Source organism: Gambusia affinis, linkage group LG16 (assembly GCF_019740435.1).
Source record: "Gambusia affinis linkage group LG16, SWU_Gaff_1.0, whole genome shotgun sequence".
NCBI lineage: Eukaryota > Metazoa > Chordata > Actinopteri > Cyprinodontiformes > Poeciliidae > Gambusia > Gambusia affinis.
In genome coordinates this window covers 17390706-17413817 of record NC_057883.1, presented here as the reverse complement: position 1 = coordinate 17413817, position 23112 = coordinate 17390706, and the positions used below count along the sequence as shown (strand labels likewise).

General features: G+C 38.1%; 2 protein-coding genes and 1 long non-coding RNA gene across 6 annotated transcripts; 2 read left to right on the top strand and 1 right to left on the bottom strand.

The window, feature by feature from the left end:
- Positions 1–860: 860 nt before the first annotated feature.
- pomt2 (protein-O-mannosyltransferase 2) lies at positions 861–9312 on the top strand. The gene is made up of 20 exons (XM_044143165.1): positions 861–1558; positions 1636–1720; positions 2365–2469; positions 2555–2663; positions 2879–3147; positions 3239–3345; positions 3427–3509; positions 4380–4489; positions 4564–4627; positions 4797–4857; positions 4933–5011; positions 5780–5931; positions 6017–6108; positions 6216–6292; positions 6380–6451; positions 6540–6599; positions 6677–6782; positions 6860–7000; positions 7872–7983; positions 8469–9312. The coding sequence occupies exons 1-20, from the start codon at positions 1281–1283 to the stop codon at positions 8572–8574; spliced, it is 2268 nt and encodes a 755-aa protein (XP_043999100.1). The 5' UTR covers positions 861–1280; the 3' UTR covers positions 8575–9312.
- Positions 8486–20755, top strand: lin52 (lin-52 DREAM MuvB core complex component). 4 transcript variants are annotated; one of them, XM_044143172.1, is made up of 6 exons: positions 8486–8615; positions 11785–11859; positions 11945–11982; positions 12101–12167; positions 12255–12338; positions 20617–20755. In XM_044143172.1, exons 1-6 carry the CDS (start codon positions 8600–8602, stop codon positions 20670–20672), a joined length of 336 nt encoding a protein of 111 aa, XP_043999107.1. In that variant the 5' UTR covers positions 8486–8599; the 3' UTR covers positions 20673–20755. The 4 variants fall into 4 exon arrangements, with proteins under 4 accessions (XP_043999107.1, XP_043999108.1, XP_043999106.1 ...); XM_044143173.1 differs by lacking the exon at positions 8486–8615 and adding an exon at positions 9984–10008; XM_044143171.1 differs by lacking the exon at positions 8486–8615 and adding an exon at positions 10428–10507.
- A 281-nt stretch (positions 20756–21036) lies between these two features.
- Positions 21037–22970, bottom strand: LOC122846305. The gene is made up of 3 exons (XR_006373214.1): positions 22867–22970; positions 22036–22217; positions 21037–21534 (listed from the first exon to the last, which is right to left on the bottom strand). It is a non-coding gene; the product is annotated as an uncharacterized LOC122846305 (long non-coding RNA).
- Positions 22971–23112: the final 142 nt, after the last annotated feature.

The following is a 23112-nucleotide window of genomic DNA, read 5'->3' as shown; positions in this document are numbered from 1 at the left end:
AAAAAATTGAATATTCAGACAATTGCTTATAAAGCAGTGACAGTATAGTTCACCATACTCTGCAGTAAGCTATGACTTTAAATGATCAGAAAATAATAAGATCTGAGTTTGGTCAAAAAAGTGTACAATTCTTTAATTTTATTTTCAAAAGTTAAACAATTCAGTGGTGAAATTATGTCCACTAAATAATGTCACTAAAGATACAAATTGGGACTAGACAGTGCCATTCAAAGCTTTCTGCATTATGTCACACTACAACCAAAAACATTGACATATTTTATTAGTTATAGAGTGGAAGGAAAATGAAACATGATTTTCAAAGATAGATAGATAGATAGATAGATAGATAGATAGATAGATAGATAGATAGATAGATAGATAGATAGATAGATAGATAGATAGATAGATAGATAGATAGATAGATAGATAGATAGATAGATAGATAGATAGATAGATAGATAGATAGATAGATAGATAGATAGATAGATAGATAGATTATGTGATGCTGCCCTCTAGTGGTTAAATTTTAAGAATGCGTCTATAGCGCTTTCCCTGTTGTTTTTTATTATTACTTTGTTTGTTTTTTTGTTGTTGTTGTTTTCAGTCCTCAGAATTTATCTCCTTCATGTCAAATTTACATTTGTAGATTCGTATAATATAAAATGTTGGTCTTATAGAGAGCTGGACAGAATCAATACACCGAGGGTCTGACCAGGAGCTCCAGACTTACTGTATTCCAACTCCTCCCGCCCCCTTACGAAATTATCCTTCCGGCTTTCCGTACTTGGAAGAGAGAAGGGGGATTTTGGGAATTTGCGTTTTCTCCTCTGAAACAGCGTCAACAAGTAATTTGTTCGCCTCGTTTTTGTTTCAATACATTTCCCAGAAGGCAACGCATTCCATATGTATTTGTATTCGTAATGCTCCACTGTAGCATTTAGCTGCCTATAACGGTAAATTACGGCTATTTGCACCAGCTAACTTGGATTTAATCGCTAGTTGATCGAAAAGGATATTTTGCTGGAAAACTAGTTTTCCACACAAAATGTTTTGAAGCTCGGGGATATCATATCTGATGATCATGTCTGCTAATTTGTTAAGTGAGGGAGGTAACATTAAATGCACTGATAGTGTTTACAGTAATGAGAGTTGATATTTTCTATTAAATTTATTTTTTATAGCTGTAATATGTTGTTTGCCTCTTTTAGCAGGACATAATAAGAGCCGTATGAGTCTGTAGCTACACATTTGGTGGTCATTTAAAAAGGTGTTATTTGCTAATGGAAAAAGAAGAATGTATTTCTCAGTGTCACAAAACGAGGGACAGTTCAACATTACGAAATCGGAAGGTCTTCCCATCTCCAGAGCAAACCCATCAATCTCCAATCACTCCAGAATCAAAGATCAAGCAAGATGACACCTCCTGCTCAAATGGTTCATCTGGTGATTATTCAGCCAGAGCAAGTGTTGATTCCCCAAACCAATTGCTTCTCATTGTAGTAACAGGACTATCTTTCGCTACACGGCTCTATAAGATAACAGAACCCCCTCATGTGTGGTGAGTAAGGCTCTTAATCTCCTCTATGTTAGTACACCACTTCAGCATGTTTGAGTAATGTGTTCTTTGTGTTTTAGTTGGGATGAGACTCACTTTGGAAAGATGGGAAGCTACTACATCAACAGAACTTTCTTTTTTGATGTGCATCCTCCTCTTGGAAAGGTGAGCTGGTTGAGTATTAGTTTTGTGAAGATTTCAGAGATCCCACTTCAACAATACTCCTTCATTCTTAGCCTTTTGTTCTATATTTGTAAGAGATTTGGTCTCGTAGTTGTTTCTATAGAGCAACAGGAGAATAAAAGGTCAGAGCATTCTTACATTTAATAATTGAGATTTTAATTCATTCAGTCAGGATTTAAACTGACAGACCAACATAAGAAATTATTTGAGTCAATATTTTGAAGAAGCATCTTTCACTGTACTTACAGGTTTGAATGTCTCCACCAGCTTTGCACATCTAGAAAGTGAACTTTATATCAATTCTTGTTTTCAAAATAGCTCACAGTATTTTATTTGAGTCTTATTTCAGTTCTTCTTTGTTAGCAAAGGAAAATAGAACATTGTATGTCTTTCTTTAAAATGTGTTAGTGTAACAAACAAACAAAAAAAGCTATTCCACGTTGCCCATGTGGAAGGTGGTGATGTACTAGTTTCTTGTAAGGATCTCCTATTTCTTAGTAGAAGATCTTAACAGTAACTATAGTAAATGCAAGAAAGGGTGAAGGAAAATGGTTTGGGTAACCCTCAGAAATGGGATTGAGTCTTCTTGTGAACTTGCTGTGTTAATGTGTTGATCTCTTTTGTAGATGCTGATTGCTCTTGCTGGTTACATGACTGGCTACGATGGCACCTTTCCTTTTGTAAAGCCGGGAGACAAATATGAACACCACAACTACTGGGGAATGAGAGGGGTATGCTGCCTTTCACATATGCCCATATTTAATAAGAAACTATAATAAATGTTTGTCTGGTAACCTCAGGCCTGTTTTTGTACAGTTTTGCGCCATATTGGGGTCCTTCCTGCCAATCTTTGCTTACCTCATAGTGCAGGAGCTGTCTCGTTCTCACACTGCTGCTCTCATCACAGCCACCCTGCTCATATTTGGTTAGTGATCATGGTTTGCACCGAACATTGAATAAAATTAACTACACTTTTAAGTTTCCACTTATTTCTTCCTAAATAAACTAAAAACTGAAATGTGATGATGGAAAAGACTTATGACAAACTTTCAATGATGATCCAAATCTATAACTTAATGAATGAATGTTTATTTATAGTAAACTGAAGACATTCTCCATCTAATCCCCTTGCTGCCACAGATACAGGCTGCATCACCATCTCTCAGTACATCCTGTTAGACCCCATCCTCATGTTCTTCATCATGGCAGCCATGCTCAGTATGGTCAAGTTCAACCAGCAGAGCTCCAGGCCTTTTACTGCCCCCTGGTGGCTGTGGCTCGTACTGTGCGGTGCTGCTCTTGCTGGTGCTCTCGGGGTGAAGTTTGTGGGTCTGTTTGTTATCCTCCTGGTGGGTCTGAACACAGCTGGAGAACTCTGGAGGATTTTAGGCAACCTGAGTCTCTCACTGGTAAACTGCAGCATTTCTTTTAGGGAAAACTGTTGGCATTGTTGAAATTAACTGGCGACTTTACTGCCTCATGATCTTGTTTGACTTTCAGATGGATGTTGCAAAGCACTTCCTGGCCCGTGTTGTCGGCCTCATCTTGCTTCCACTATTTCTATATGTGACAGTATTTGCAGTTCACTTTGCTCTGTTGAATAAAAGGTAAGGGAGAGAGTTAAACACAGTATGACCACTGTATAATGATGTCTTGATCTTGAGTCACAACTTTTTTTCTTTTGGTAGTGGCCCAGGCGATGGTTTCTTTAGTTCGACTTTCCAGTCGCGTCTCATTGGAAACAACCTGTACAACGTGTCCATGCCAGAGTGTGAGTCCTGAACATAACTGGGAATGAAAGCAAATGTAATTGTACAAAAAACTGACAAAAATGTTGATATTCCTCTAATTTGTCTGCAAGTTGAACTTGGATCAACTTGTTTGAAAACTTAAGCAACAAGGACAAAATTGTTGGTACCCTGCTGTTAAAGAAAGACAAACCTACAATCGTCACTCAAACAGGTTTTCTACAGAAATATGAAAACACTGGGATATTCTTTAACAATTTTCCAGGTCGGTATAAGTATAGGAAAGATGAAAAATGAGCCATTATTGTTCTTATCTTTACTTCTCTGCTTAATAATTACATATATATATATTTTTTCATTAATTATCTTTGATTTGCCACATCACTGCTTGATTTTAATATTTTACCCAGCAGAATTTCCTTCTTTAACATCGTTGTCAATAATTACAGAACACACCCTCGGTTTACATGTCCCCATGGTTACATTATTTGTGCTCTTTTCTTTACGTACTACTTTCTTACAAAGACAAGCTACATTAGTTTGTTTTTTTAAGCAACTATTTTTATTACATAGTTGATCTATCCGTTTTCTTTGACAGAGGTGTACCAATATTTTTTTCAAAACTTTTGGTAAAGTTTCTCAGAAAGCCTTTTTTTTTTTTTTCAATGGAGAGACACAATTTTGTATTCAGTCTTTAAGTACATTTATTCAGAGGAGAAAATAAGTTAATAAAAATTAAACATTAAGATTTTTAACAAAATCAGCAGAGCTACAATTTTTGGCTCCCCAAATCATAAAAACTTCTTATAAATGAAGTCTTACTTTCTGCTCAGTAGATGTTTGTATTTATGTGTTTTTCATAATTTCTTGAGCATGTTGTTTCTTCAACGCAGACCTGGCATATGGCTCCACCATTACTGTGAAAAATCTCCGTATTGCTGGAGGTTATCTCCACTCCCACTGGCACTTATACCCCGAGGGAGTTGGGGCAAAACAGCAGCAGGTCAGACTGCAAGTTGAATGTTTCACTTATGTCTGATAAATCTACTTTGATTTAAGATTGGTTTTCATCAACAGGTGACAGCTTACCTCCACAAAGACTACAACAACATGTGGCTGGTTCACAAACCAGATAATAATAGTAAGAGAATTGTGCTCATTGACTGATTAGTTGTGGACTTTAATCCTCAGTTAGATCCTTCTTTGATCTGCGTTTTCATGATAGTGTCTGTTATATGAGGCAGAAGCAGCTTGTTCATTATGTTTTATAGTTACTTGGAAGTTTCTGTGTATTGTTTATCTTTAATTAGCTCAGTCAGAGATTCCTGATTTGGTTCGTCATGGTGACATCATTCGGTTGGAGCACAAAGAGTAAGTACCAATCCTGATGTTTGCTAACAGAAGTCCAAACTCTGTGCGTAGCTTTGACTGCACCTTTTCTTTCAGAACAACCCGTAACCTTCACAGCCACCTCCATCAAGCTCCTCTGACCAAGAAGCACTTCCAAGTTACAGGTTATGGAATTGTGAGTGTATCTTTAACGTATGCCTAGTAATAGTATTTATGCACTCGTTTTGCCATGTTAAGTTTACCAACTTCTTTGTAGTTTATTTTGTGACGGGGCGATTCAGTTTTTTCAATGCTTGTAAAGTGACGCACGCTCTTCCAAAGATTTTACACATAAAGCTCTGAAAAGCAGAGAATGTTTGTATTTAGCCCCCTTTCCTCTGATATCGCTTTATAATGTTGAGTGTGATCAATTGCCTCCATATTTTAGCTATCCAGTAAAAAGAGTCCATCTGTGCATAAATTTTCTCAGCTTTTCTATGAAAGCCATAGAAGTCTGTTAGAGAACATCACTGGACAAAATCAGCATTACGAAGACAAAGTAGCACAGCAGAAATGTCAGGGATGAAGTTGGGGAGTGGTTTAAAGCAGTATTTGGAGAGCAATGTTTCATCCATCATTGAAAAAAATGTGAGGCGTATTGTACATCTGCAAACTTACTAAAACATGGCCATCCACTTAAACTCATAAGCCAACAAGCACACTTTTCTGATTTACATTTTTAAAAAATGCATTAAAAACATGCCTCCTTTTTATTCCAGACTGAAATTAAGAACTATTATGTATATATGCCATGATATAACAGAATGTTGAAAAAGTTTTCTGGAATATAAACTTTACTACAGAGCATTGTAGAACTATTACTTTATTGTATGCAGCTAATAAAAACAACACATTAGCTTTGGACTTCTGCATGTCTACTTAAGCACATTTGTCCCTGTCTTAGAACGGAACAGGTGACTCTAACGACCTGTGGCAGGTGGAGGTTTGTGGAGGCCGGAGGGGTGACCTGGTGAAGGTGCTGCGTAGCAAAGTTCGCTTTCTGCACAAAGCCACGGGCTGCGTGCTGTATTCATCTGGCAAGACTCTTCCGAAGTGGTGAATGTTCTCATATTTTCAGCTCTGATATGGCCTTGTTTTTCACGAATGATCGACATGCCTATCAAGTTTTGTTTTTCTGCAGGGGCTGGGAACAGGTGGAGGTGACCTGCAGTCCGTACCTGAAGGAGACTCCAAGCTCTCAGTGGAACATCGAGGATCACATCAATCCCAAATGTATGAGGCACATTTTTCCAAATATACCTAAGCTTTTCTTATTTTTCTTGATAAGGCACACTTTTGAATAATCTTGTAATTTAACTTTATTTGGTTTGTTTTGGCAGTACCCAACATTAGTCTTTCACTACTGAAGCCTAATTTTCTGGAAATCTTGCTGGAGTCTCATATAGTCATGATAAGGGTGAGTAATGGTGAGAAGATGATGAACACGGTCTAAATTTGAGACTTTGAATTAAAAAAAAACAACAAAAAAAACATCTCACTTTAGGGTAATAGTGGCTTGAAACCTAAAGACAATGAAATGAACTCCAAACCTTGGCACTGGCCCATCAACTACCAGGTGTGTACACTTATTTGTGCTTTATTTTCATGAAATTCAGTTGGCATTACTCTATGTCAAATGTTTTTTTTTTGTTTGTTTTGTGAAGGGATTGAGGTTTTCAGGTGTAAATGAGACGGAATATCGTGTTTACTTACTGGGAAACCCTGTAAGTCTTCTAAACTTTGTTTCTTTTCCTGCCTTTCTGATCTTCTAACTAACATTCCATTCTCTCGTCTTTTTCAGGTGGTCTGGTGGATAAATCTGGCCAGCTTGGGTTTGTATCTCATCATGGTGACAGTGTCATCTATAGCTATTCAAAGAGGAATATCGCTGCAGCAGAAAAGATTAGGTAAATTTCAACTATGAGGATGATTTGACATTTTAAACATTGACATTTTAAATAAAAAAATATTGTGCGTGTTTCAGAGCATTCCGAGGTTCTCACGGGAGGAGGTGGACTTCTGCTGCTCGGCTGGCTGCTGCACTACGCCCCCTTCTACATTATGGGCCGTGTCCTCTACTATCATCACTACTTTCCCGCAATGCTCTTCAGTAGCATGCTGACAGGTGCTAAATTCTCATGTATTTTACCTTATTACCATAGTTAATTATCAGACTGTAAGTGAGAGTTGGAGGAGAGGGCAGAACTGAGTGGTTAGGATGAGAATGAGCATTGACATCTAGAATTACACAAAGTCTCTGAATCCTAACAGAGTCTCTCTGTGACTGCATTATGCATTTTTAATACTTTAATGCAGTGCTTGTCAAAGATTTATATATACTCATCATAGAAGACAATGTCATTAATGTGTGAATTTTAATGATTTATTCAACCACAAACAGTAAAACTGCTTTTAGAATTTGTTAAGCAGTCTTCCAGAATGGTTCTGACCTCAATGCACAAAAATAGTCTAGATTGGCACTAGTTGCCAGGAAACCTGCTGATTTAAATCAACTGTGCTGTTTCAAGTGGGCCCTGTGACAGACTGGCGACCTGTCCAGGGTGTACCTCGCCTCTCTCCCGGAACGTTAGCTGGAGATCTGCACCAGCGCCCCTTCCGACCCCACTAGGGACAAAGGTGTTAGAAAATGGAGGGACGGATGTTTCAAGTGGGCAAATATTTAGGGGGATTTTACCAAATATTTGTGGCAGTGTAAGACTCCATGACTAAAAATCCCATTTTTAATTATTTATCTTATGTAGGTAACTGTCATCAATTGTTTTGTCATAAGGAATTTATTTTACAAATACAAGCAAACTAAAGAGTTATAATTAAGTCAGATGCATACCTTATGTGTTTGAAAGGCATTGTGAGTTTCAGTCTCAGAAACAGAATATTTGTGAAGGTGCTACACTGATTGGACAGTGTTGTTAAGGGGAGCTTATGATGTCAGGATGGTTGTTGTTTGGTGTTTTGAACAATTTTTTGTTTCACAGGAGTTACATTAGACACTCTGCTGAGAAATGCCGATCTGTTACTATGCCAACCCTATTCTGATTGGCTGCAGAGAGGAGGGCAGATGATACTTTTATTTACCGTTCTGTACAGGTGAGCTAAGTGAAGCTCTATCTTGTTTGTGTTTAATGTCCACTTTTAAGAGGATGATTGTGGTTATCCAGCACCTTGCAAAACTATTCATACCCATTAACTTTTTACACATTTTGTACCATCAGGAGGACTAGTGAATCCTCCTGAAAGGTCAGGGCTACTTGAAAAGTTTGAAGTGTATACAATACTTTTGCAAAACAAAGTAGCTTATTCCAATTTGATGTTCCTTACATTCCTAAACTTTTTATGTTTAATGATAAAATTTATATAAACTGACTTTTTAATTGGCTACAAGTTATTAGTCATTGAAGCTTTCCTCCCTACTTTGTTCTGTGATTAGACCAAAATTAAGTTTTAAAATATAGCAGTTCTACAGAGTGTTGCATGGGCTTCTTTTATTAGGATTTATTTTGGATATCTCTGCATTTAATATAAGTAAGGAGTCTCTGAGCTTTTTTAAATCCTTCTGATTCTTCTTTTCTCAGTTTCTACATGTTTCATCCACTGTCCTACGGCATGACGGGTCCTCTTGCACACGAGCCAGGCAGCGCCATGGCTGGCCTTAAGTGGATGGACTCCTGGGAGTTTTAGTCACTTTTACAAGAGCTTGACTCTAATGTTGTATAGTGCAGGTCAGAAGTTTACATGCACTTATTATTGGCATGAACATCATATTAATTAGGAACTACAATGAGAATTGGATGCTCAGTTTTCAATTTAATTTGGATTTTCTCCTATCTATATGTGTAGATTTTACTATTTGTCCATTAGAAAGATTCAAGTGTAGATTAAAGCTTTTGTGTCCAATTCTTGACTGTTATGTTTATACAAATTATTGAAGTTGTTTGTCGTATTGTCTGCTTAAAGGAACAATTCAAATGCATCAATAAAACACCCTTATTATTATGGTAGTCATCCCCATCAAGAGTGTATGTAAACATTTGATCTGAACTGTTTGCTGCTTTCTAACAAAAATATTTTCTTACAGTACTGACTGAAAACGTATGTGTCCTAGTATTTGTGTCATAGCATTTCTTGTATTGCAGGCTGTGTGTAGATGAAGAACTGTGTGTTGTGTGTGAGAGTAAAAACTAGATGCCATTCATCGACAAGAAACCCTTTCTCACACTATGCGTCCCATCTTTATTTAGCAAAGGTGCCTCCTATTAACTGATTATGGAAAAGCTGAGTAGCTTAATTCTGCGTTGTCTGATTTTTCAGGCATTTTTTTCAGTTGTCCTCATTTTAGAGTTAGTAGTCAACTGCTTTTGTGAACAACTTCTGAAAGTTTTTATATTTTAGTGTGACAAATAAACTGATATTCTTTTATTCTCTGGTATCTTTATGCTTTCAATTCATAAAGGCAAACAAAAATAGTAAAGCAAAATGTACCATGAATTGCTGATAAAAGCAAAAGTGGGATTAGATAATTAAAAAATAAAGTTAAAATTATACATATCTCCTTAGAGATGTAAAGGGGTTTACAAAGAAGCAAACCGGCTCCAATTTTTTAAAATCAAAAAACACTTAAATGTGGATTTTATTATCAACAGAGTCCTAGACATAAACAACAAATTACCATTATTTCAAGATGTAAAGTTAAAAAGTACTTTGCCTTGCCAAAGTGTTCACTCTACACTTTCATTTTTTTTTCACAATACAGCCACAGTGTTTGTGAACTTTGCTGGAATTTAATGTGACAGACTAAAACAAAGTGGTGGATAATTGTAAAGTGGCAGGAAAATTGTACCTGCTTAACAAAATCTTTTGCAGATAAAAATGTGAAAATTGTGACATATACATGTACTCAGCCACACCTGAAGCAATACTTAACAGAAACGGCTTTTGCTGCAGTTACAACTGCAAGTCTGTTGGCGGTAAAAATCTATCTATCTGTAAAATCTTTGCACATTTAAAGACCTATTTCAGTTTTGTCTCTTTAGGGTTGTTCAATTGCTGGAAGGTCAAATTCTGCCTCAGGTTGAAGTTTTTTGCCATGTTCTTCCAGGATTACCATGTGTTCAGGTCTGCTAACCTCATTATCCTTGACCAGTCTTCCCGTTCTTGTTGAGGAAGGGAGAATGACATGCAGATGTAGAAATTCAGCTTTTTATTTTAAGTGTGTTGGAGGAGGGATATTTACAAACGTAGGAGGATATTGGCCTCTTCTAGACTGGAGTCCGGCAACCCTAGGCTATCTTGTAAAATCCCACTAAAAAAATTAAGGCTTTTTTGTAACATGAGTAATTGTCAAAATATTAAATTTGGTTTAAGAGCTGTATTTTTTTTTATTATAAATAAATGCATCGTTCTAAGTGTCATATGAAAAAAATCTGTTAAAGACGATGTAAACTTTCACTTACTTTCTAAAGAAACGCTCAAAAGCGTTAGTGTGGTTTAGAAGTGAAAGTGCGACCCCCTGTGGTATATTTATAAAATGCTTTGTTACTGGAGTGAATTCCGTTGCAGCCATTGGTTGTAATTCGTCACGTGGCTATTCTGAAAATGGCGTCTCCGAATGGAGGTAAATTCTAATTCCTTACACAGATACGTTGCGAATAATTCGTATAATTAGCTTTTCTAGGCTCACTAAAAAGCTCATGAATATAATTGTGTTATAGTTCGACGCTCAGAAATGAGAACGGACGGGTATTAGCCGGGTATTCTTGTTGTTTAGAGGGGTTATTCCGTTGGCCAAAGGCTCCACTCACCCCAGAGGTGTTTGTGTCCAGTTTCAAGGAAGCACATAGCTGGTTTAAACCTGCCGGAGAAAAACAACGTTTCAGCGCATATTTTAAGTGCTATCATATTTCATTATATTTTATTTATCAAACGTTACTGGCTTTAACTATGTTAAACTTTAGAGTTTTGTAAGCATACGTCATATTCAGTTTTGTTTGACAGTCATACTAGTCAAACAAGGCTGGTATAATGACTGTCTCATATAAATGTTCTTTTTAAAAATCTGTAAGATAAAATTTTACAGAGGAAAAAATGTAAATTTCCAGATTTAGCCGTTAAAACTAAAATTGTTATGCAGTTTATTTATATCTCGCCGTTGATAATAAATGTAAACACAAGGCACTAAAAGAAAACCGGTGTAAATGTTTTCTTACAATTACAGAAATAATTTAATTATGTATTTTCTTCTATACAGAAATGCATGATTAAATTGATACAATAACATTCCAATCATATTGACAGATTAAATTCAGTGGTACAGTCCAGTCTTGTCCTAAATGTGGTAAACAAACCAGCCTAATCCAGATTATGTGAATTGGTCAAAAGCTAAGAAAGCCCAGGCCTTTCCAAGTTGTCTGTCCTTCCTTTTCAGCAAGCAAGTGGTCACAGTAGAAAGGAACAACTCTCATTTAACTGTAGGAAAGAAATGCCAGGAGCTTGGAGGGCATTTTTTTTTACTATTTATTGTACTTTGCCCTTATTGTCTATAATAGTTCACATACAGGTAGTTGAGAGATCTCATAGCACTGTTTATGTTATGTACATGTACTGCAAAAGTTTTAAATTAAATAATGAATGTGTATATGTCATTTTTTGGTTTTAGAACAAAGAACAAATATATTTATTGAATGAAATCTTCCTAGATAAAAAAAGAAAAATTACCAAAGGAAAGAACGAAACAAAGAAGAATTGTATGAACAATGTTATTCTATTGTGGTAATTTAATGCGGTGAGGTGTGAGCAATTTTCCAAGTCACAGTAAAGTTTAACAAATATATTTTCAATGTTTTCTGACCTGTATGTGTAATGTAACAAATTTAGGATTTTTTGTCTTCTCAGGAGATGATTTTGAATCTTCTTTGCTAAGCTTTGAGAATTTGGACAGAGCATCACCAGACTTGTGGCCAGAGCAGTGTAAGTCGTCCTTTTGCTTTTTCCTTTCCTTTATTTGGTCTGAATTTTTGCTTTATGCTTAACCACCTCATAACTTCTCACACAGTGCCTGGAGTTGCAGAATTTGCTGCATCTTACAAAAATGTGGGTTTCTTCTGCTACTTCTATTGGTGATATAAGAAATTAAATGTATGCATAAAATATGATGTAAGTAGCAAGGTTTGTTTTCTGCTTAATTCTGTGTTTCATCATTTCACTGTAGCCCATTACAAATTCACCCCCTAAGTGGATGGCTGAACTAGAGAGTGAGGACATTGAAATGTTGAAAGGTAACATAAATATCAAATGCTGTCAAGCTGAATATGATTTAGTTACATGTTTTTAAGAGCTTCTAATGTCCTGCCATCTCACTGCAGAGCTGGGCAGTCTGACCACCGCCAACCTGATGGAGAAGGTCAAAGGACTTCAGAATCTTGCTTATCAGTTGGGTCTAGAAGAGTGTAAGTGCAGGAATAACTCAAAAAACATTGGAGTCTTGACATAACTTTGAAGAACTATGTCAAAAACTGTTGAAATAAGTTTGATTTTCTCTCTTTTTATATGCAGTTTCACCAGTAGGTGGTGCTAAAAGCTTTCATATGTGTCGACTTCTTTAATTTCTCCTGAACTCCTTTAGATCAGTGGTTGAGCTCACACATCCATGCTTGTCATCCAAAAGCAAGTTATTCAAACTCTGGAGTTTAGAATTTGCATTTCTGACAAATGATTAAAAAATGTCAAAGGCAAGGCTTTTAAATGGTGAATGTAGGTCAATCTTGCTAGAAGCAAAAAGAAAGGAAACAGGAGCTGAAGGGGGGAAAAAAATGTTGAAGAATTTGATAGATGCTAAATCTATTTAATCTAGTCCCTCCCACCTCTATTGCCATAATCTTTATGGCGTATGGATTAGAGAGCTGTAGCTAAGTGCTCATCTGATGATCCAAAGGGGGGGAAAAAAATCAGTATGGGTTTTGCCTGTGGAAGAACACTTGCGGAAAATTGTATTGCTCTTCACGCTTACTTTGATGAGGCATATACAAGATATTGATACCACATTTTGTTGTATTACAGCTACAAACTTTAATGTATTTAATGGGGATTTATGTGATAGATCTACACAAAGTTGTGCAATGTAGCGTGAAATGGGTGGGAAATGTGATTTTCCAAATATTTCCCAAATGAAAATGTGGAAATTGCTGAGTGCATTTATCAAAATGCTTGATGCTAACCTCAAAATGAATAAATAAATACTCTAAGCTTTAAATAGCTAACTCAGAATCACAGTGGTGGCAGCAATATGCCTCAGGGAGGCTTTTCTTTAGCTGGGAGAGGAGATCTCAGAGCTGTTAGGAAAGATAAATGCAGTGCGGTCCTGGAACAAAATCTGTTAGAGGCTACAGAAGGTTGTAAGGTGGGATAATGGTTCACCTTCCAGATGGTTCTAGAAATGCAGCCAGATCTACAGTGGTACAATTTAGTTCGCATCACATTCATGTGGTAGAATGCCCCAGTCGAAGTCCTGAGCTCAATCAAGTTGAGAGCCTAACAAGACATGTAAATTGTTGTTAATGCTGCTTTTCATTCTGCTTGTCTGAGGTTCAGACATTTTGCAGATGAAGAAAGTGCAGAAATCTCAGTGTCCAGATTGACACAGTTGATAGAAATGTCTGTAACTGAAGTGAAAAGGCATTAAAAGTGGTTGTACAAAGTATTGATTCAGATACTGCCTGATGCAAATACAAACCACGCTTTTCAGATTTTGATTTGTAAATAATTTCCCTTTCACTTCACAAATATTAATTACTTTGTAATCAAAACCCCATTAAAAATTTTCAACTTTGTTATTTAAATGTGAAAAATTGTGGAGAAAAGATCCATTGTGAGGCAATGGAAGCACATTCACATGTTTGTACTTCATACGAGGTGACCTGTTGCAGTAAGAGGGATCATTAGCATTTACAGAGAATTATACATGCTAGATAAAACCCTCAGAGCTTGCATCATATATATTTGTAATCTTTTGCTAAATTCATGACTGCCTACATGGTGCTGATCAGTTCAGAGATGCTTTATAAATGGTGAAAATGTATATCCAATTGTAATCCGGAAGGTTTGCGGCAATAGCATAGGATGGGGTAAGTCTATCTTTTATGTTGTACATGTCATGGCTGCGTGGATCCTTTTTTTGCAAATTCATTTAGTTGAAAAATTATTTAATCTCTTTGACTTTCCTCAACCAGAAGCAGCTTGTAATCTTTCTGGTAAAAAGATGTTAGCTGTCATGAGTGCAGGACTGCAGGCTCTGCGATCATGTCATGTTCTTCGGGACGGCGGGACACAATGATGGTTATTATTGGTGTCAGAGCAGCCCTGTAATCGGTGCCTGTTTAATGCTCTCTGGTTTAATTTTCTCCTTTTCCTGGCTGTCAGGGAGGCCCTGTAAATCTCAGCCACTTTTTCATCATGTTTGTGCACTCTTCACCGCCCGTAAACACACTCGCTCTGCCGAGGCACAGCAGAGGGAGGATAGAGGACAGGATTTACTGCCCCTCCCCCACACCCCCCTCAACATGTGGATCATTAAAGAGAAAGCTGGTTAATGGACAGAGCACAATCAAGCAGGAAAAAACTCATCTACCCCACTGCAGAGATGAAATAGTCCTGAACTGTTCGGCTTTCACTTTCGCTTGCTGTCACCTGTCTATGTGTAGCAATACTACAAATGAAGGGCTGAGGAAGCACATAACCTTTCATTCACCGCCACTTCCTAGATGTGGTGGACCGACGCTGGCCCAGTTTGTCCCTGAGGGGCCTGACGCGTGCCTCATCCTCAGGCCTCAGCTGTTACTCCATTCCATGATGAATGCCCGACCTGTGAGCCGGTGAGCGTGGGCATCAAGCCCCAAGTCTCTGGGGAAGACGTAGCGTCCTGATAAGTGCTGCTACTGGAGGTAATTCAATGCTGACTGTTCCCTTGGGATGTGCTGAAGAGCCTTAGCCACTGAGCTGCCTGGTTAGGTGCCTGCTGAGATACAAGGTTCCAGCATTTACCCACTTGTCAGCTCAAGGCCACTGACTACCATTTAATACTTATTTCATGTGCTTCTTTTTTATGCCCAAAAAACAGCAGAGAAATAACAGTATAACTGCAGTAAATATTATTTACATTTAATTTGTGTATTGGTAACTCTATTCCAAACGCCACAAAAACAGCTGCAAAAGTATATGCAAAAGTCTTTATTGTATTTCTTTTAAATATAAAAAACTCAAACTCCACTTCTGCTTGAACTTTTTCTCAGTCTCTAACAGGTTTTCTTCCTGGATTTCTCTGTTCAGCTTTTCTGTTCCTTATGAAAAAGGGCATGATGATGATGCTACCATCACCTTGTTTCATCTTGTGATGGTGTGTTTAGGGTGATGTGAAGTGTCACATTGCATTTGAATGTTGGCCTAAAGGTTTAGTTTTGGTCTCATCTGACTAGAGCATCTTCTTCTACAGTGGAATTTGTTGTTACAGCTCATGTAGAAGATCAGTGGGTGCAAATACTTTTGCAAGGTACTGTAGTTATCTTCTAAAAGTTAGATAAGTTGAAACCATTATCAGAGATCTCCTGCCTGTTTTCTTATTGTGAGAAGCTTTGGTGTGAAGTGATTCACTGCATCCAGAGAGCACCTGTTGGGTGTTCCAGCCAGCCTCTCCTCTCAGGTGTGCTGGTTCCACCCAGCATTCATCTAGTGTGACCCCTGCTGTGTCTCCCTGTGTGAAGGGGAGACTGAAGGGCACCCTGCCTTGACAGCTCCTAATGGGCCCGCATTCTCCATCACCTCCTCCTCACCCTCAGGATCAATCTCCAACCTATTAGGAGTCATGCTGCTGCTGAATATGATTGCATTCACAGGGCCCCATTCGTGCTAATGTGCCTCCATCAATCCATCAGGGCGGGCTGACTGCAGGCTGGCCGGTTATGAAGTGCCTGAGCTGACAGCCGATGAATGAGAAACAGGGTGTTGCCTCCTTGCCAACGCCGTCCCTTCTCCTCTCTACTTTTCCTCACACTCATCTCCGTTTTGTCTTTTTGGGCTCAAACATTGCCTGATCAGGCTTGTACTATTGTAATTGTTTTAAAACTATAGATTGCGGTTTCTGTTTGTCATCTCAATCCTATTGGATAAACTGAAACGGCTCCACCGACTTTCTGCAGCTGAATCAGAAGAGTTGGATAGAGCGTAACACACACACGCACACCCCTACACACTTCTCCTCAGTCCCGCCTGCCTGCCGCCTCTCTGAGCAGATCGGAAATGACATCTCATTTCCATAAAGGCATTAGGAATTCATTGAATTTTCTTTCCCAGCTAATCATAGTGCGGGTGTAAAACCTTTTAGGCTTTTTAATGAATGATTTTTGACTGATTGCCTATTAATAAGGACACCTCTTGAACAGGCGCCGGCGTGGGCAGGGGTTGGGTGGTGCAGATGTGTTTGTTTTGGTGTGTGGATGTGTGTGTGTGTGAGCGTGTCAGCCAGACGAAAACGCATCGGAGGAGGGGTAAAGGAAGGAGGAGGGGTGGGCCTTCTCGGTTGGGACATAAAGAGGAACCAGTGGCTCCCCTGGGAAATCACAGCTCGTGTCTGCATCTTAAATATCCCCGGGAAGTATCAATAAGTGGGTAATTGAATTTTGAACACAAACATGAGCGTCAGGTGTATGTGTTGCGAGGCGGGGGAGGAGGGTGCTGGATGAATATGTGTGCCTTCAAGTGTTTCCACGCTCGAGTGTTTGTGCGTGTCATCTCCTCCGTGTCCCCAGGGACGAGGGTGGTGAAAGAGGATGTTAAATCCATTAAATAAAGCTTACATCCCATAATAGTAGAGCAGCACTCAGAGATGGGCAGTGGGGGTCAGATATGTCCTCTTTATGCTTAATGAAAGTGAATTGGAGCAGTCGGGGCCGGGGCCGGGACTCCACTTAACCCGGTTGGTCATCTGTCTGAGCAGCTGACGGCAACAGGCGGGGGGCGGGGGGTCCGGCAGCTCAGCAGGAGCGTGCCAAAGCGACAGGGTGGGGCGGTTTTTGGAGACTGCAATGATTACTCTCATTTTATACACAGGGGAGCAGCAGTGGGGGCTGTGAGAGCAACACCCAGATCACTCGGCATAAAAGAGGGGAAAGTAAGATGTTACACAACTGTGTTCCCTTTGCATTTGCATTTTATCCACTTGGGATTTGCTAAATGAAAACGATTCAGCAGCAAGGAGCAGAAAACTGCAGAAACGTCTGAGCAGCAGCAGGAGGCTTCTGGTGATTTCTGTTCATATTAGGGGAAACGGGCAACGTTCGGAACATCCTCCTGGCACCGTCTAGCTGCTGCAGATATAGGTTAATCTTTATTGTTGCTCTGCACCAAGCACTGCCTGAAATCCTCTTCCATGGAGAAATTACTGTGGGAAATTAGGAATTATCTTGAGTGATTATAAGACATACTTTGTGTTGTTGCTTGGAATTTAACCAGTTAAAGCTAAATGGTAATTAGATGGCAACAAATCAGCAGGACAAGGCAGAATCCATGAGGTGTAATTTAGTATGGATGGCAGTCATTACAAGATGCTGATTAACTTAGTGCAAAATTACTAATTGACCTTTCTAATCAACTAAACAAATCTCTAAGTCCCTCTAATCAGTATTGATCCCTCTGAGTGTATGACAGAATTGGTGTTTGTATTTGTGTGTGCTGATTTAGCATGGGTGTCTAATTTTAAACCTCTATCTATGAAACATTTGTTCAAAGAAATTAAACTATAACAAAATTTATTTGTAAGAGTTTCTCATTTAGTAAAAACTATTTTTTTTGTGCTTTCTCTAGAAGTAACTGATGAAAAGAAGCAAAAAAGAAATATGTACAATAATTTGACTGGGTAACAAGCCTTGTGTCTCTATGAAAAGCAAAAATTTGTGCATGATCAAAAATAGGTCAAGCAGAATTAGAATAAGAATTATGCGGTCAGAAATTCATAACTTATAAAAGCAAACAAGCTTCTTATTTGCATTACTGGAGTCATATAAATATTATAGCATATGGGTTTCAGGGCCCAAACTTTTTGTCACGTGGGTCAAATTAGTCAGTTTTAAAAACACAATGTGTTTTTTTTACCTATCTGAAAGATAAAAAGGGTGTCAAACATTTCCCTGTTTAAAACAAAAGCATGTTGTTGTTCCTCAATTTATTTTTAGTTTTTGAAGTTGCATTTTGATTTCTGTTTTGGTGTCTATACTTAGTCTGTTTTATCAATCAATTTCTCCTTATTATTATTATTCTTTTTCTTCAAAGAAAAAAAGCTAATATTTTCCCTTTTTATGTTAACATTTTGGTCGTCTTGTCATACTGAGTTTGTCATATTTTTAAATATTCCTGATCACTTTTCTTTTCTCTATAGTGCCTTACAATAGTATTTATAGTTCATTAATGTGTCCTCATAGAACTTTGTGTGTTAGAATGGCCGATTTAACTACAAACCGAGTTTCAATTGAAAATCTTTGGCACAGCCTGAAAATTGTCACCATGCTGGTTTAAATGACCGTTAGCTATTTTGTGAAGTATTGAAGTAAAGTTTGTCTCAAATACTGTTCAGATTCTACTTGATCAAAACTATTAAAAAACCATATATCCTTCTTATTTCACAATTGTGCACAACTTTCTGTAGGTGTATCACATGAAATCCAAACAAAATGCATTAACGTTTGTGATTGTAATATGAGGTGTGAATACTTTGTCAAGACACTACATGAGCCCATATTTACTTTAACAATCACTCTTAATATTTTGCAGAAATAAAGCCACATTTCAGTGAGTCAGTTGCGAGTTTGTTTTTGACTTGTGGGAGGATAGCCTGAACTATCTTTAATGAGCAGCTTAGTTGGGTGACAAATCTCAGGAGGTGTGGCACAACTTTGATCTATTTTATAGTTTGGACCCATCATTAGATGGAAAAAGCACCAACAAAAGAGAAGTCACGACCTCCCTGAAATCAAAAATATTACCCTGCTAACGTTTACTTTTTCGAATTTTAGCGCATAAAAAGCTGTGACACCGTCGTGCTGACAGTTTTAGGGTCACCCCAGTATAATTGCTTTCCCTCACCTATTTTTAATGACTTAATTTCAATCTAAACCACCTCCTGGATGTCCAGAAGTTGATAATGAGTTTGTTTAGGGTGATTTGGAGAGATAGCAAAGAGCAAAATAAATTCATCCCATTCCAATTAGCATCATCTTTAACCTCATGATGGACACCCCAAGGTGACAAACCCCCACGCCCAGATGCACCATTACCATTCCACCTTGACCGGCTCATCTAAATTAGTAAAAGCTTCGACTTTTTCATCAACCGCCGTGGGCAGAGCCGGCTGGCAGCAGCCAGTGGAGATCTAATTACTATCCTTGCAGGTTTTATAAAGATCAATGTTGCTCCTGCTTTAAAGAAAAACTCTTAAGGGTTTTTTTGGTATATAAGAGCTGCAAATTGCTAAGAAAAAAATTTTAACCCATAAAACTGTGGAAGCACCTAAATACTGATACTCATACGTTTGTTTTTTAAAAATAAATGCTTAACCCACATAATGGTTCTCGAAAGTTTATGATGCAGATGCCTTCTAAGCCACTTCAGTCCTGGTAGACGCAAACGGATTTGTCTTTGCCAGGAAGACATCGATAGCACTTATAAATTGAGACTCATGATGGACAACACAAACCTAATTCATTGGTATTAAACCTAAAATGTTAGATTTCACTATATTTTTGCTATTTTGACGTGAGAGTTATAATTTAAGCTCATAAGTACAATTTACAGATTGAGTATCCTTATTAAATATCAATATTTGGGAAAATTAAATATTTAAACTCATTCACTGGGTATCTACAAGAAACATGAATAAATATTTGCCTCAAAGTTTTTGACTTTTGTCACTCTTGGTGAGAGGACCTGCTGTAAAGCATTTGCAAAAACTAGCAAAAAGTCTTCTATGTTGATGTGAAGGAGTTTTGGCCAACTCTATATTTTTTTTATTTATTTTTTTGCAGATTGTTTTAAGTCAACCACAGTGTTTTAGGTCAAACACCTCAGTAGCTTTTAAGACTGACTGATGAGACTTGTTTAAAAACCTTTTATTACCGTATATTGTTTTTTCAACGTCAAATTTGTACATTTCCACTTCTGATTACCGGTAAAATGTATTTAATTAAACCACATTCTTCAATCAGATAATCATACAGTGCCAGCTGATTTTTAATTTAAAAAAAAAAAAAAATTTTGAAAACTTCAGTGTTTCAGTAACTTTATTTCTGTTATGATAATTTTCCACTGGCGCTAAACTGAAAAACTGACATTGCAATCACAATATCTAACTACGCCCAATTTTATGATTTTTATTCCTGAATGAACAGATGTTTATATTAATTGCGTTCCTGTGTGACAATGCAGACATGAGAAACCTGCTTTGCATGAGTAAACAGCTCTACCGATGTTGTTGGAATTGTAACTAAAAATTTTTGATTCAATTCAAGCTTTATTAAAGACACAATATCCTGATTCATAGAGATTAAATAATTTGAAAAGGAAAATGGAAAAAACATTTTCTGTACAAGAATGTCAAGAAATAGTCAGAGAAATAGTGGTTATATTAAACCTGTTCATCAGTATTAATCTCATTGTTGATAATTGATATTTTGCTTTCTTCTCCAGCCAGGGAAATGACCAGAGGAAAGTTCCTGAACATACTGGAAAGACCCAAGAAGTGACATTTTTCGAGCAACAGGACTGACATTTAAGATGACAAAGCACTTCAGATATATGTGCATTAATATTTTCAGAAAGATATTTGAAAGCCGTTACTGCGTTCGGTTTAACTGGTTAAACCCTCAAACATTTTATCTAGATGCTGTCCCTTTTCACTATTCTTTTTCTGTCTTAGAAAGTTTGATCAAATCAAATGCTCATTATTTATTCTTCTTTTAAATATCAATTTCATTTTTGTAACTCTTTAACTTGTAAAATAAAGTTTTAAAATGAAGAGAGAATATATTTTGATCTTTGTTTAACCAGAGCTTCAAAGTTTAATAAATGCAGGGTTTTCAGGATTTGAGTTAGAGTAATAGCAGCGTACATCAAAATGCAGCACCTTCCTCCTGTCCTCATTGAAGAGACCCAGATATTAGAGTTCTACCCGGCTCACAAGGCCTTGCTTTCTGTTTAATGAGCATTGGAAGCTGGGTCCTCTACACAAAACATTGCGTAGAAATAATATTACTCATTGTGGCCATGGTTAATAAGAGTTGACATAATTACGAAGACCATTTCTTTTCTAATTAGCACACTTCAGCATTGTCTGAGTCTGTGGCCGGGTGAAAAAAGGGAACCAGACAGGCATGGAGAATGGGAAACAAAAAGAAGTCCATCCGCTGTAATTAGGTGAGACAATGGCTCGGATTGTTCTCGGCTGGAGATGTCGCCGGGGCTCTGCCTGCTCACTCCCCAACAACTTACACTTCTCCCTGGGCCGCTAATAAGCCCCTAATCGTCCTTCCGATTCACACGGACAGAAGCTGCTCCGTCCTCTGCAGCTTCACCCCCTGCCTCTCACACGGACCCTGGCTCACCTCTCTGGAAAAACAAACACTGCCTTTGAAAAGAAGCTTTATGGATATTTCACATTTTGTCACGTACAAGCAAAGAATTTCAGTGCATTTGTTTGGGATCTTTCTTTAACATAAAGTAGTGAAAGCCATGCATATCCACCTAAATAAAGTGTCAGGAGAGAGCACAGTGACTCTAGGAGCTGCAAAGATCCACAACTCAAGCGGGACAATCAATTAAGACAGCTGGTAGTTGTGTACTCCACAGTCTGACGTTTTTCAACGCATAGTATGATTGAAGCCATAGAATCCCCATATCAAGTTTTCTATCATGATCTAGGAGATGTAGCAAACATAGAAAGTGTTTAGTCAGACAAAACTAAAACTTTTTGGCCTACTGTTGGAGCCTGTGTGGAGGAAAAATAACACTAGACGTCTCTGTGAAGAACTCTAAACGAAACTTTTAATTTTTATTATCCCATGCTTGGAAAATATTAATACATACAGGGCAGTGTGGAGGAAGACTAACCTTGCATGTCAGCTTGTATGCACTTTAGTATGTTTAACATGATGATGGTAGTATCATGCTGTGGGGAGCCTTTTCTTCAGCTGCAACAAGGGAAACTCATAAGTGATGATTGGAAGGTGGATGGAGGATGATGTGAAAGAGGCTGGGAAAGACCTGATGGGTTGGGGGTTCATCTTCCAGAGCTGCAATGGAGCACTTTAGGTAAATGTTGAATGGCCCAGTCAAAGTCTAGACCTAAATCCAACTGATAATTTGTGTTACAATTTGAAAACAAATGTTTCTAGAAGAAAGAATAGGTCATTTAATCACAGAACACAGGTGTCAAACTCTAGTCCTGGAGGGCCACTGCCCTGCAACTTTTAGATGTGCCTCTGCTGCACCACACCTGACTAGAATAATTAGGTTATTAGCAAGGCTCTGGAGAACTGATCTACACAAGAAGGAGATAACTAAGCCATTTCATCCCAGTGTTTAATACCTGTGGCACTCCTTGAGGACTGGAGTTTGACACCCCTGATCTAGAAGATACGTCTGAATATTTTAATGCACACCAAATTTCGTTTTTCTGCATAATCCACAAATAATACATCTACCTCAAGTAAACTCTGTGGAAGACATTTGAATGTTCACAAAGGGTTTGCCAATTCAAATAAAACCCTTCATATCTGAAGTCTGCAAATTGCAAGTAAATTATAAACACGCAGTGATTTACGAATCGCGCAAAAATTGTCTTGCTGTCACCGGAAACCGGTTGCATGTTGACACTTGTTGGCGCTGACTGAGTCGCATTGATCAGTCTGCTTTCTGACATCCCCAATACGACGCACGCACCGGTGGCTTGCCTGTCACCCGCAGCCAAGCGGCCCCCTTCAGAAAAACGGGTCAGCCCCCGCAGAGCTGGTCATCCATACTGGAGAGCGAAGGAGGGGGGGATTAGTCCATCCATCCATATGCAGAGCGTCTGGCCTGACCTCACATGCCTCTGTGCCCCGACAAACGTCAATCCGATGTGCCCTGGGCCCTTAAATTAGCTGTCAATTAGTGCAAATTAATCAACTCCTCGCCTAATTAAGCAAT

What these genes read in the sequence shown, in the direction of transcription:
- pomt2 (XM_044143165.1), top strand. Translation starts at nt 1,281, where the DNA reads ATGGAAAAAGAAGAATGTATTTCTCAGTGTCACAAAACGAGGGACAGT. An exon ending in GCAACCTGAGTCTCTCACTG is followed by an intron (nt 3,148 to 3,238) that starts GTAAACTGCAGC and finishes TTTGACTTTCAG; the next exon opens with ATGGATGTTGCAAAGCACTT. An exon ending in ACTGGCCCATCAACTACCAG is followed by an intron (nt 6,452 to 6,539) that starts GTGTGTACACTT and finishes TGTTTTGTGAAG; the next exon opens with GGATTGAGGTTTTCAGGTGT.
- lin52 (XM_044143171.1), top strand. An exon ending in GGACATTGAAATGTTGAAAG is followed by an intron (nt 12,168 to 12,254) that starts GTAACATAAATA and finishes ATCTCACTGCAG; the next exon opens with AGCTGGGCAGTCTGACCACC. An exon ending in TCAGTTGGGTCTAGAAGAGT is followed by an intron (nt 12,339 to 20,616) that starts GTAAGTGCAGGA and finishes TTTCTTCTCCAG; the next exon opens with CCAGGGAAATGACCAGAGGA.